The 15061-nt window shown below is 41.8% G+C and overlaps 1 protein-coding gene across 2 annotated transcripts in view; it reads left to right on the top strand.

The window, feature by feature from the left end:
- LOC138749617 (cell surface hyaluronidase CEMIP2-like) overlaps window positions 1-15061 on the top strand; it is a 97424-nt gene that overhangs the window by 23413 nt on the left and 58950 nt on the right. For both annotated transcript variants that reach the window (XR_011348775.1, XM_069911253.1), the window contains exons 6-11: window positions 211-339; window positions 1205-1290; window positions 7597-7728; window positions 8025-8060; window positions 12878-13030; window positions 13138-13315. Coding sequence is in view for 1 of the 2 variants with exons in the window: in XM_069911253.1 (XP_069767354.1) it covers window positions 211-339; window positions 1205-1290; window positions 7597-7728; window positions 8025-8060; window positions 12878-13030; window positions 13138-13315 (714 nt within the window). In the remaining variant the exon portion in view is untranslated. The remainder of the gene's footprint in view (window positions 1-210; window positions 340-1204; window positions 1291-7596; window positions 7729-8024; window positions 8061-12877; window positions 13031-13137; window positions 13316-15061) is intronic.

Genomic DNA, 15061 nt, shown 5'->3' with positions numbered 1-15061 from the left:
AAGTCAAGCCTACATACATCAATACGTACCCTTAAACCCAGTTTTAAACTCCTGGCTTGTATGAACAGTTCATTTAAATATATAGGCCAGGTTTGTAAACATACTTGTGAAACAAAATGTGCTCAAAGAGTTGGGTTTTTTTTTGCTTAAAAACCATTTTGTACATTGTCTGGCGTTAACATTTCTTGTTTATTTTTCTTTTCCCTTCAGGATGTGGGGATATGGTATATTTTCCATCGTACCCCGACTGGTGAATCTGTGGGTCAATTTCCAGATGGTCAGTCAGAGTTTACTCCCTTGGGAATATTTTATAACAACAGGGTACATTCCAACTTCAAGGTGTGTATACTTCGTTGGAATACGATTATGTAGCACTGATTTATTTTAGATGAACATTTTTTTTATTGGAAACAATGCTACTGATTATTCAGGGCTATTTGAAATATAGATTGTATTCTATGCCTATGTTTAGACTTCAACCCAAAATTTCTTCTAAGGCAATCCCTGTTCTGAGGTAACTGACAAGGTCAATATTGGCCTTGGTGTGACAAGAGGTCTTTGATGAGGTGGATGGGTGGGAGGAGGCAACTTCTACCATTTGGGCTGAATTTCTCTGTGCTCCTACTAAATGCTATTGATGTTGTGCCTCTATTCTGGGTAATCATGGGTCAGAAATTCCTGTGTGTCATTGGGGATGTTATGCATTTCTCAAGGAGGCTTGAGAACATTGTTGAGCCGTTTCCATCATTGATGATCTCTTGCGATGGGAGTCCAATGTGTGATTAAAAATATAAGGAGCAGGAGAGTAGGCCCCTTAACCCTGTCCCATGTTCAATGATTATTGCTGGCTTCAACTCCTGTTTCAATTTCTCCAACCTGATCATAACCATCAGACCCCCATGCTGGACCTATTTAGCTTGGAAGAGGGCCATAGCATTGCTTCACTTATCCTGTAAATGGTCTGAGGATTTTGTGGAGATAGTTTTGCTGATACCTCTCCAATGCTTTGAGATCGTTCCCGTATCAGATGTGTGTGGGAGAGGGGTGATTACTATGAAGTGTAGATGATGAGATTAATGCTGGGTTTAAGGTCTCCAAACGTTCTTCCTGAGGTGGCTTCATTTGCTGGTTGTCATGGTAATTTTCAATCTGTTGGGATTACTATCTCCGGTGATTAATTGATTGGTGCTCTTCTCTTCCCCAGGCTGGACTTTTTATTGACAATGGAGTGAAGACGACCAAATGCAATGACAAAGATCCCAGAGAAGTTCTTGCAATAGACTTTGCAAGGTATAGTAGAATTAAATATTTCAGGAAATTGTGGGGTTTTTTTTCCACTTTTTCCCCCACTTAGGACTGGTATTTTCGGTGAAATTATCCGCGCTAATTCAGTTCATGTTCAAATGTAAACCCGATTTATTTTTATGAGAAGATTTTAAAATTTTCTTGTGTCATAGAAGGAGTCATTTGACCCTTTGGTTACAGAAGAGAATTACTAGGGTTCTGCCTGGAACAGAGGGTATGAGCTACGAGGAGAGGTTGGACACATTAGGGTTGTTTTCTCTGGGGTATCAGAGGCTGAGGGAAGACCCGGAGGCTGTTTATGTTCGACAATGAGAATCCTTTTAACAGGGTTAAAAGTGTAACATGCAGATATTCTCAATCTTTTTCTTTCCACTCACATCCCACTTTAAGTATTCCCTATTGCCTTTGGTACTCTGTGACTAGTAAGGAATTGCTTAAGGTGGGATGTGAGAGGGAAGAAAAAGTTTGAAACCCACTGTTTTAATCATCCCTAATTGACTCATTCTGTGCACGGTTTCATAACTCCAAAGGAAATGGGCCAATGACAATTTTTCTCAAGCAAAATACTTAAGTAATAATTGGGTCTAGAGCAGTCCCACTCACATCCCACCTTAAGCAATCCCTTACTAATCACAGAGCACTAATGGCATAGGGATTACTTAAAGTGGGATGTGAGTGGAAAGGTTGAGAACCACTGCACTAGAGGGTATGTATTTATAGGGAGGGGGGAAAAAGTTTAGAGGAGAAATGTGGGGAAAACTTTGGCACAGAGAGTGGAGGGTGACTGGAATGGGCTGCCATGGACACAGACATGATTGGGATGTTTAAGAGGCTATATGCATTTACAGAGAATAGAGGGATGCAGATTACATGGAAATGAAGTTTTAATTTAATTTGAGCGTCGTGTTTGGTATGCATCGGAGGCTGAAGGGCCTTTTCCTGTGTGATACAGTTCATAAATCTTCGTCCGCGAAGCCAAGCCAAAGAGAGAGAGAGAAGAGACAGTTCTGTGTTCTATCCCATCTGTCCGAGCAATCCTTTAAATTCTATCCTCCCACTTATTTTCTGGGGGTAACCTATGGTCACTTGTGCGCCCATCAACACCTAACCCACAGGTATCTTCTATCAGTGCATCTTTGAGACGCTAGAGAAAGAAAAAGCAAATGGTCAGAGAGTCATGGGGAGAGCGTGCAAACTCCACACCATCAGAACCAGATGTCAAGACTGAGGCGAGGTCTCTGGACCTGTGAGACAGTCTGCTGTGCCACATTCATCTCCTACTTTTCTCCTGTGTTATAGTCCATGTGTATGTGCGAAATAGGTTCTTGAAAGGAATGCAGCTGTTTGTCATCAATCCTGGTGTTGTTTCTTTGTGATTTCTGGGACCCTGTCATAATTACCTACTTGGGGTTGAGTTCATCAATCTTGCTTCGTCTGTCTTGCAACCCCATGCTGGCTATAAGAGCAATCCTGTTGACCCCACTCCCACATTTATTTCCCTGCCACCTATTCTCTATTCTCTCTCACAAGCCCATCCTCCCATCTGATTCTCTTATCGCCCACCTACAAAAATGATGATCTACAGTAGCCCATCACCACATTGATGGAATGTAGACGGAAACCGGCTGCCTGGTGGCACCACACGCAGTGACAGGGAGATGGCACCAGATGTCCTGATTGAACCCAGGTCATTGGTACTGTGAGGCCACAGCGTCAGCTCCAGCACCACTCTGCTGCCTGAATCTTGCCAAAAAAAATCATTCCCCGTTTTTAATCCTTGTTTCATCAAATTCTAAATCTGGTGAATGATGATGGAATTTACAAAGGTGGTTTCATTCTTTTCACAAGAAGCTTGAAGATCATTTGTAGTTCCATCTTGAGTCTTAAGATGCAACTACTTGGGGATCGATAATATTCAGAAATGAAAAGCTCCAGAATTTTCTCTGTCAGAGTTCGGGGTGGCACAGTTCACATCATAGAGGTTCGCACTAGGCCTTTACAGCGATCGGGACCAGGGTTTGAATCCCATGCTGTCCGCAAGGAGTTTGCATGTTCTTCTCGGGCCTGCGTGGGTTTCCTCCAGGTGCTCTGGTATCCTCCTACCATTCAAAATGTACCGGGGGTGTAAATTGGGCAGCATGGACTCGTGGGCCGAAGCGGCCTGTTACCGGGATGTATGTCTAAATTTAAGTTTTAAAAAAAGATCCATTTGTAAGCATAGGATCTGCTGGAGGAACCCAGCAGTGGGAGAGAAAGAATGCTTATGTTTCTGGGCCGGAGCCCTTTATTAATCTTAGTGAAAGGCTCCAGACCAAAATATCGACTTTTCTTTTTCACCCACTGATGCTGCTCAGGTTCCTCAGTGTTTAGTCTCAGGTTCCAGCATCTGTAGTCTCCTGCGTGCCTCACATTTGCAGACATGATTGAATCTGAGGAAATTATGTCCTTGGACAATAACATTTACGGCAAAGAATTTTCAGGTTTTTGCGAGGTTGGTTGCCATTCTGAATAATAAACTTTTCTGTTCTGCCCCATCCTTTTCTAAAATCATTATCAAGACTTTGAACCTCTTGTGAGACACCAAATAGCTACTGTCTACAAGATCATGTCCACTTGCATCTCCTAAAAGATTTGTAAAATTAGACAGATAGTAATTTGTCATTTAGGAAAGAGAATCTTGCCCTAAAACTAAATCTAACTGCTTCCTGTTGGGAGCTGCAGGTAGAGCTCTTGGCTATTGCGTCATGACTGTGTTGACCATCTGGGAAGGGAAGTTGATGCTGAAGGAACCTCTTGAGACGGCCAAGGTAGAGGAGCAGTGAGCAGCTGCCGTGATGGGGTGGAGGGACACTGAGCTCTCGTTTACTTGGCACAATGTGGAATGAACTGAGGCACCAGCTGTAGAAAGAATTAATAATCACAGGATGAAACCCGGGGTTTTTTTCCCCCAGTGAAGGGCTATTGATTACTTCTCCATTCTTGTAGACCAAAGGATACAGAAGCTGGGAAATCCAATGACTAATATTGCCACCTCATTTCTCTGTTCAACTCCTAATTTTGTTTGTGGATGAACAACAAAGGTCATTGACTTCCACGAAAGCTCTACTTTCTGGCAGTAGTGGATGAAAGGCATGTCATGAGGCCCCTGTCATAAATGGCATTCACCTCAACTTCTCCATTTTCCATTAACCCCTTCCCCTGTGCTCTCTTTTTCTCTCACTCCTCTGTCTCCTTTCCTCCAGTTTCCCACCCCTTTCCTACCCTCCATCCCTGTTACTTATCAGCTCTTTCTCTACTACCCTTCCACCTGTATCCACCTGTTGACCTGTGCTCTTCCCCTTCCTCCCTCCTCTCCTCCTTCCTTCACTTTTTTTATTCTCACATCTGCCTGTGTTTCTTCATTATACCTGGTGAAGGGCCCAGGCCTGAAGCGTTGGTTACCTTTTACTTCCTCTGGATGCTGCATGACCTGCTGAGTTTCTCCAGCACGTTTGTGTGTTGCCCTCGGCCCCAGGTTCTGCAGACTTTCTCGTTTGAGCAAATGTCAACTCTTAAGTTCAATCATGGACAGAAATGCTCGGGCTACTTTTTTGTTGGGCATGACTTAATTTAGAAATGATGGTCAGCATGGTCCAATCGGGAGAAAATTATACGTAGAAATGCAATGCAAATCGATTCAATTTATAAACACTGATACTTCCAATGCTTGAAGCAATTTAAATTGAATAATGCAGATTTCAAGTCATCAGCATTTTGTGTGAACTCATGCAGGTTGTGTTCACTGGTGGGTTTTGATGCTAACTCCTGGTCTCTTCCTTCTGGGAAGGAGTGGGGGGGACTCATTGCTACCCCGCAATAAGGTTTGTGGTGGGTTTGGTTCTTCATAATTGCTGGAGAGTGATTTCCCTCGGCTCAATTTTTTGCTTCCTTCACCAATTATACACCTCCCTTGCTTTATCCAAGCGAGGTCAACTGCTGCACCAGGCATAAGATTGGGATGAAAAACGTTGATGTCAGGGATGTCTAGCAGATTGATGCTGAAAATATGAAGTACGAAAGGAGAGGTCGATGGCTGAGATCAAGAGCGAGTTGCCAACTGGGAGTCAGTAATGAAGATGAGCAGCGTTAAGATGTTTTTGGAAATAGCTTCTGGGGAATTTGATGGTTGGGGTGGCGGAGGCATTGCCACTGGTACTCGAGCAGGGATAAATCAGTAGTCAAGGACAGGTGAGGCTCTTGAGTGGCAGCCCGAGGGAGAGCCTTGGCAAGATGATTATTCCCGGGGACCTATTTGGTTCACTTCCAGAGAGTAGCTCGTGCTAATAAAAATCCTGGATGTGACATCCAGACACTTGTGGCACCTTCTCAGATGCTCCAGACATCTCTGTGTATCACTACATCAGATGAATGGAAGATCTAAAAGGGACGCAGTAAATTCCTGCTTTTTTTTTTCTTTTGTTTTTCTTCATATTGAAGTTGAATTGTGCATTCCACAATGTATGTGCTTTGCGTTCCAACTTCAACAAACACACAACCTTCTAATTCTAAACTGTTTCCATAAGAGCAGGGCTGATGCCAATAAGAGGAAATTATTTTGCTTTAAAATTCTTCCTGAATTATAAGGATATGTTGCATGAATATTAGTAAAATTGCATTGTTATAGTTCCATGCAGTTACATGCGCTGAAGTCCAGGCTTGTATATACTGTAGATATAGAGAAAAAATAGTGTAAATTGTGGGTTGTAAAATATTGACCTGTAAAATTTTATTGCAATACTGGAATCTATCTCTAGTAGGCATTTGGATATTATTGTGCAGTAGAGAGAGCCTATCTGTCTCCAATTCAACTGTCATTTTTAATATTTATAATAATCCAATTTCCTTAAATGGATTCCCATTTGTGATAAAGTACACTAAAATTAAATAATTCACAAGATCGCAAGATAAAGGAACAGAAGCAGGCCACTAGGCCCATCAAGTCTGTTCTATGACTACACTAAGCTGAACTATGCTCATACCTAGTTCCAATTTCCAGCCTTTTCCCCCATATCCCTTGATACCCTTACAAATGAGATACTTATCCATTTCCTGCTTAAATACTCCCAGTGATCTGGCCTCCATTGCTTTGTGCGGCAGTGAGTTCCACAGATCCACGACCCTCTGACTAAAGAAGTTCTTCCTCACATCTGTTTGAAACGGATAACTTCTAATTTTAAGACTGGCATGTCATGAGGCCCCTGTCAAAAATGGCATTCACCTCGACTTCTCCATTTTCCATTAACCCCTTCCCCCGTGCTCTCTTTTTCTCTCACTCCTCTGTCTCCTTTCCTCCAGTATTCCACCCCTTTCCTACCCTCCAGCAGGTCATGCAGCATCCAGAGGAAGTAAAAGGTAACCAACGCTTCGGGCCTGGGCTCTTCACCAGGTATAAGGAAGAAACACAGGCAGATGTGAGAATAAAAAAAGGTGAAGGAAGGAGGAGAGGAGGGAGGAAGGGGAAGAGCACAGGTCAACAGGTGGATACAGGTGGAAGGGTAGTAGAGAAAGAGCTGATAAGTAATAGGGAGACCCCTTGTCCTTGATTCACCCACCAAGGAAAACATCTACATCCACTCTGTCAAAACCTTTCAAAGTGCAAAATGTCTCTCGGAGTTCCCCTCTCATTCTTCTATACTCCAGTGAATACAATCCAAGAGCTGCCAAACGTTAGCCCTTGCATTCCAGGAATCATCCTAGTAAATCTCCTCTACACCCTCTCCAACAACATCACATCCTTCCAAAGATAGGGGGCCCAAAACTGCAGTCAGGACTCCAAATGAGGCCTCACCAGTACCCCAGAGAGCCTCATCAACTCTGATACACTATTCCTCTTGAACTGCATGCCAAACACAGCATTTGTTTTCTTCTCTACCAATCCCACCCAGTCATTAACTTTTAGGTTTCCCTACACAAGGACGCCCAGGTCCCTTTGCACTTCCGAGGTTTGAACTTTCTCCCCGTCCAAGTAGTACTTTGGGTTAATTTGGTGAAATCTTGCAACAAGAAAATGTTTGTTCTTAAGTGCTTTATTTGTGACTTAAATATTTTTTCTTTTGTGCTCTACTGAAAATGAAAGATTAATCATTCATTAGCACTGAAAACTGTCATATTTAATCTTCTGTTCCTACCGAGTTTTGACTTCTGATGTCTGTTAAATTCTTGGGCCTAATTGCCTGATGTCTGTTTGCTAGACTTGCTGTCTCATTGGACCGTGACAAAATCAACATTTCTGTTTTCTATCTTTGACTGTAGGTTTCGCCCACATCAAAATGCAGATCCAAGGCAGCCACGTGTTCCAGCTGTTATTGATGGCCTTATCACGTTTAAAAACAATGACCACGGAGCATGGGCTCGAGGGGGAGATATTATATTCCGCAACTCTGGGTAAGTTCTGTCGAACAATGGAAAATCTCTTTGTCAAAGGGAACATTCTTGATGTACAGAAGAGCTGAACGAATTACTAAACTGGATACCAGCCACTGAGGTGAAGGGTCTACTGTTGTTTACTGTGTTGTGGAACTGAAAGCATGATAGACAGCCAGTTAGTGTGGCTAGGCAAAACTATACACTGATCACTACTGGACATGCACTTCACAAAGGATTTGAAATTGTTTTTCTTGCTGTAAAATGTGATCTTTGTGGAATTCTGGAATGTGACCGCATCTTTTTGCTCCCTACAGGTTCTCTGATAACGGGATAGGTCTGACTCTTGCAAGGTAACTTTGCTTTTCTGAATGCCAGTGCCTAGTTCTCCAGATCAAATGATCTTGGGCTAAAATCAAAACCTCCACTTGCAAAAACAATGCTTCCCATACCGATAGCGTTGAAAGTATGGTACTTTCAATTCGGTTCATTAAATTTAAAGCGCGATAACAGGCCCTTCTGGCCCATTAGCCCAAATATCCCATTTAACCTACAACTTCCGAATGCTTTGAAGGGCAGGAGGAAACCCGTGTAGACACATGGAGAGACAGCACAGGATTCTAACCTGGGTCACTGGCGCTATAATAGCATTGGGCTAACCGTGGTGCCCTGAACTGGTTCTTCCTCCCTCCACAGCTGCTGCCCAACCAGCTGGATATTTCCAACATTTTCTGGTTTTTAGGTGGTCTTTGTTTGAAGTTAATTTAGAAGCCAGGGATCAAGATCACTAAGAATCATTCAATCCCATTATAAAACCTTCTGCGTTTTTATGCTTGTACAAATGTGTTCTTGTTCAGGGTGACCCAAAGTGTGACAGCTAATCTGATAAAACATCTGGTACTGTAAATGTTTTAGTAATTTCCGAAAGAAAAAGTTGGCAAGTGCACAGTGTAAAATTTATAATGTTTTGTAAATATGTTTATACAATTGCTGAACCTCATTGAAAACTGTCAAGTCTTGGATTGTTGTAGAAGAAAATTAGGCAGCTGAGGAACTTCGAGACCATAATCCAAGCAGAAATTTTGCAGTTATTTTTGATGGGTATACAAACATAAATATGAATAACTCCCACTGGGTTTGGCTTTGTCGGTTCGATTTTGCCTGCCTGATCAATTGGCAAATACTCATAAAATATCAAATGTGACTTTCATGTCAGAGTTAGCTCAAACTATACACATTCTCCAAATTATTGTTCATCTCCAATTTGATAAACTAAAGAATTAGCATAACAATGACTCCAGCCCAGCCACATAAATTTAGACATACAGCACGGTAACATGTCCTTCCATCCCAATGATACCATGCTCCCCAATTAGGCCTGCCAAGGTCATCGCCTCACTAATTATCATATGTTTGTCACATGTAGCTCACATCTTGCAAGTGCTTTGCTGGGGTCTCTTGCTTTTCTTCCATTTCAGTAATTTTCAAAACATTGCCTCATACATCACAGTGTCCATAAGTACAAAGGATTAATTTACAAGGTCATGTATATCATGTGCTACTGATTGAGAGAGCGCATTGTTGACCAAAACAGCTGTACATGGTGTAATCTAATTCAGCCAACAGACCATGTCTGTTGTATTATCTTGTTGATGGTGCGGCAGTGTGATGTGCATCAGGACCTTATAAACCAGCAGAGTAGGCCATGTTCAACCAAACAATGAACAAATTTATGATTGATTTTTTTTTAACCTCAGTCAGTTCTCTTCACTAACCCCATGTCCCTTAATATTTTAACAAGCTATTGATCTCTGCCATGAATATATCAAGCGACAGAGCCTCCATAATCATCCTCTTGGCTGGAAATTCCAAAGATTCACCATCCTTTGAGTGAAAACCTATCTATTCAATTTCTGCTTAGAATAGCTGACCCCTTATCTGGTAGTAGACATGCAACCAGAGCAAACATTAATTTATCATCTCTCCTGTCAAAACTTTTGTATGTTTTAATGAGACCAGCTCTCTTCCCCTCAACATGAGTATCGTCTGTTTAACCATTCTGCTTAATCCATTCCTCTCTGGTCAACCAGGAATCAATACGATAATCAATGCTGCACCCTTTCCGTTAAATGTATTTCCCTCTGTATGCAATATTTTAGGGTGCAGTCCATGATTTGGTGATCAATCCCTTAGCTTCAGTTGGAAATATCTTTCCAGGAATGGAGTATGCCATGTAACGTCAATATTTGCTAGATGATAGTCGATGAGGCGGCATGGTTAATGTTGAGGCAACACCGTTAGCGTAGCGGTTAGCTCAGCACTGCTACAACAGCAGGGGTTCTAATCCGCCGATGTCTGTAAGGAGTTTGTACGTCCGCCCCATGTCTATGTGGGTTTCCTCTGGGTGCTCCGGTTTCCTCCCACCCTTCAAAACCTACCGGGGGTTGTAGGTCAATTGGGTGTCATTGGGGAGCATGGTATCATTGGGATGGAAGGGCATGCTGTATGTCTAAATTTATGTGGCTGGGCTGGAGTCATTGTTATGTTAATTCTTTAGATTATCAAATTGGAGATGAACAATAATTTGGAGAATGTGTATAGTTTGAGCTAACTGACATGAAAGTCACATTTGATATTTCATGAGTATTTGCCAATTGATCATGTTAGATCTGAAATCTAAGTGATTGTGATGCCACATACTAATCTAATTTTTTTTCAATATTTTATTTGTTTTTCCAAACTCTAACTCGGTTATCAACATTGTCAATGTTGACAGTATTAGCAATGATGACAATTTACAAATGTTCACTTTACACAGTTTTTCTGCAGAGTTTGAGCTCTTTTTATCTCCCTTCCTCCCCAACCCCCATATTTAACACTAACTGCAATTACAAAGGACATTCACAACAAAAGGGTGAAACGTATATTGGGGTTTTGTGGGTTTGTCATGGCATGGCGGTCAGAGCCCAGCCTGCTTTCTTTTCTTGACTTTACCCAGTTGGAATGAGATGGACCCCCCCCCCCCCCTCACCAAGTGGTTGAGGAGTAGACAGGGAAGGCAGGTCAGCGAGACATGGCGGTCCACCTGTAGTCGTGCTCTTATGGAATTAGAATTTGGTTGCCAAATTTTTTTGTAAGTATTGTATATTTTCCTCAAGTTGTTAGTGATCTTCTCCAGGTGAACACAATTTCCTTGTTCGAGCGAGTAATGCTCAGGCAGGAGTTGGAATTCCAGGTAACAGCTATGCACTCCCTGGCCACTGCCAATCCAATTGAATTTGGACAGATTCATTACAAGTCTCATGTCCATTATATTTCCCAACAGGAACAACTCAGGGTCCTGCGGGAATTCTTTGCTTATAATTTTCCCCAGGACTTGATCTCGCTGCACCCAAAAGGGCCTCACCTTAGTACGTGTCCAGGTTGCACACACAAAGGTTCCTGTCTCAACGCTGCATCTGAAACATTGATCTGATCATTCTGGTTTAGATCTGTTCAATTTTTGCAGCGTCGCACTGATCCAAATTAATCCTTAGTTAAATTATTATCATTTTAAAGAGGATCCACTGAGAACATTGGAGTTTATTTTTCAAGATTGATGGGACTTTCTTGAGTGTAAAGCACAAAAAGCAATGGTGGCTTTGGTTTCGCTACTCCGCAACTTAAGATATTAAATTTACCAGGAAGTACAATAATGTTCACAATGCAAAGACCGAAAGACACAGGATATTAGTTGGTACTCAATGTGAAGTGCTGCTTGATTGAATTGAGGTGATGTTAATAGTCCTTTAACTAATTTCCAAATTAAATTTGCAGAAATTGCTTTGTGTGGCAGCGACATGGAAATCTGATTCCCCTCCCCTCACTGATAGATGTTCTTTGGAAATGAACAGCTGTATTCCTCTTGGAAAGATCACATATAATCTTAGAAAAGGATAGAACACCTTCCTGAAAAGTTGGCAGCCTGATCTAGAACATGTAGACAGTTCACTGATGCCACTGTAGGGATGTGATTATTTCTGGTTAGACAGGATACAACACTGTGGTAATACTGTGTCTTTATATGTTTCACTGTATGCACTGACGATGGGGGCATCTCTTTTTTATCTTTGTTTAGTTGGGTTTACATAGAAAGGGTAGGGAAGTGGGATTTTCTCAGTGTTTTGTGTTCTGTATAATTGTTAAATATACTTAAAAATGAAAATAATTTTTAAAAAAATATTGCTGGATTCAAACCTGGGTCACTGGCAGTGCAACAGCATTGTTCTAACCGGTAGACTAACTATGCCATTCTATGGCAGAATGCAAAGTTTTGCTACTAATTGCATGACAGTAGCAATATACTGCAGTTAAACAGGAAGTCTGCAGGCATTATGGTACAATACGCAGAACTGCTGGAGAAACTCAGCAGGTCACGCAGCATGTATCGGAAGGAAAGGGAATGTTTCGGACCTGAGCCCTCAGGGCCCGGAGCGTTGGTTTCCCTTTGCTTCCCGCAGAGGTCGCGTGACCTGCTTCTCCAGCACTTTTGTGTCTTGCAATATAGAAAACCACTTGCAATTTCTGTTTCCATACTGAAATGGAAAGGTTTAATGGAGGAAGCGTACAGCTCTAGAGCCAATGCTCTTTGCACATGGCAGCAGCCCCCTCTTATTAGAATTAAGGGCTGAAAAGAATTGCGGGCTCCTCTGCGTGAATTGCCATTGGCGTGGCTCGGATAGTCAGCCTCGATACCGGGAGGATTCTGTGGGCCTCGCCGTCTTTTACAAAAGGTGCTTGGAATTTCCGTATTCTAACGTTAACAGATCTCTGAGCTGGAGCCCCAGTTCCCACTGCATGAGATTTGGCAACCACATTGCTACGTCAGTATTCTCTAAGCCAAACGAATTTGGTCTACAGGAATGTAAATATTTAAATTTTGTAATGTTCAACATTTTATTCAGTGTATCTAATTTTAGAATATTTAATTTCAGTGCAGAAATGCATTGATAGTTCTTCTTGACTCCTTCAATTCATTAACAAGGAGATTTAAAAAAAACCTCATTTTCAAACATACAAAGAATCCTTGTAAATAATTCTGTACAAAAGAATTTGTGGTTGATGTAATCTTTCAAGGAAAACAAATAGTGGAAAAGATTTTTGATGACCCTTTGCGCTTATGCTTCCATAGTGATGGAACATTTCCAACTGATGAAGGATCAAGCTTGGAGGTATCAAAATCAATCTTTGTTGGTGAAAGCATTAACGTGGGCTGCAATGGAGGACAAAACAGATACTGGGGGAAGGGTGCTCATGGAGAGTATAGAACACTGCCAAGAAACAGGTACAAAATATGCCAGAACATTTTAAAGCACATTATGATTCCACTTTTTAAATCCAGGAGCTGCAGGGTATGTTCGATTGAAATGTTTATTTTTTGTTGCTTTCCAGAACATTTCCCATTCGTGGGTTCCAGATCTATGATGGTCCAGTTCGGCTGACACAATGCACTTTTAAGAAATACTCACCTGCTCATGAAAGGTACTGCAGTGCACTTGGATTCTTTATGAGGAACCCCTGGCAAATCAGCCCCCAAAATAATGTATCTCGAGTCAAGTTGGAGAGGAGTGTAAGTTTTGATAATTTTACTACATATTTTGCTGCTTATCAGGAAACACCATTCTTGGTTTAAAAAAAAATGTAACATTTTAGATCGGGAAAATATTTTGCCACAAGAATAAAGATGTCTTACTGCAATTACAGGTACACAATCCTTTATCCGGAACCCTTGGGGACAGTGTGTTCCAAATTTCGGAAAGCCAGATTTTAAACCCACCTGAATTGTGCTGCCATATCCACCCCCACCCCCTCCAGTCGTGCTGCCATCTCTCCAGTCCTCGCCCGCCCGACTCGCACTGCTGTCTCTCTCCCCACTTGCCGGATTTTAGATGTCCTGATAAAGGATAGTGTACCTGTATCTCGAGCCTTGGTGAGACCAGGACTGGACTCTTGTGTACAATTTAACGTCTAGAAGTGAAGCACAAAAGTCTGAAGAAGCCGTGATTGTAGTCAAAACACAGAAATAATGCTGGAGGAGCTCAGCCAGTCTCGCAGCACCCCACCGATGTTTCAGGCCTGAACCCTTCCTCAAGATACGAGTGAAAGTAGATGAATGTCTGAATTAAAGACTGGGGAAAGAAAGGGCGAGAGTTGGAGGGGGAGGAGTTGAGACCAACAAAAGGTGTTAATTGGATATGATGAGAGGAAAGGTGAGAATTGATTATGGCTTAGTGAAAGGAGACAGGGAAAAGGGAAGAGAGAGAGAGAGAGTCAGAGCAAGAAGAAAGAAGACCGGGTGGAAGAAAACTGGAGAAGTTAATGCTAATGCCACTCATACATATTCTCTCCAGCGATCTAAATGGATGCAATGATATTGAGCATTGATAATTCAGTGCTATTGATCTCAACAGGAGATCTTAAAACAGGCTACTAACCAAAAAGAAATTTCTATCCAGCTGGGTGAAACAAGGGGTCGAGCTGCTAAGTCACAGCTCAAGTGACCTGAATTTGGTCCTGACCTCCAGTGCTGTCTGCGTGGAGTTTGCAGTCTTCTTCTAGTCTTGATGAAGGGTTTATATGCTATCCAAGTAAAAGAAACAAAAGGCCAGAAATTCTAAATTTTAAATGTTAATTTTATATTTAAATTAAAATTAAATTTAGACATAGAGCAGGCCCTTCCAGCCCATGATCCCGTGCCCCCCAAATACCCCAGTCAACCTACAACCGCGGTATGTTTTGAAGGGTGGGAGGAAACTGGGGTATCCAGAGGAAACCCCACGCAGACACAGGGAGAATGTACAAACTCTGTGGCACCTTGGCTTAAGATGACAGGAGTAACCTTCCCATTAGATCATAACTTTGCTTACTGGGGAATTTCACAAGTGTTAGTGAATATTTAAGTAATTTCCAAATTAAATTTACAGAAATTGCTTTATGTGTGGCCAGCAAATGTATAACAGTGACGTGGAAATCTGATTCCCTCTCCTCATTGATAAATGGTCTTTGGAAAGGAACAGCTGTATTCCTCTTGAAAAGATCGCATATAATCTTAGAAAAGGATAGTCTTGAAAAATTGGCAGCCTGATCTAGGACATATAGACAGTTCACTGATGCCACTGTAGGGATATGATTATTTCTGGTTAGCCAGAAGGATACAACACTGTAGTAATACTGTGTCTCACTGTATGCACTGACGATGGGGTTTTTTTTCTTTTTCTTTGTTTAGTTGGGTTTACATAGAAAGGGTAGGGAACTGGAGTTTTCTCAGTGTTTGTGTTCTGTATAATTGTTAAATATACTTAAAAATGAAAATAAA

This window comes from Narcine bancroftii, chromosome 14, assembly GCF_036971445.1.
Source record: "Narcine bancroftii isolate sNarBan1 chromosome 14, sNarBan1.hap1, whole genome shotgun sequence".
Classification (NCBI taxonomy): Eukaryota; Metazoa; Chordata; class Chondrichthyes; order Torpediniformes; family Narcinidae; genus Narcine; species Narcine bancroftii.
The sequence above is the reverse complement of the archived record's forward strand: the minus strand, read 5'-3'. Positions and strand labels throughout refer to the sequence as shown.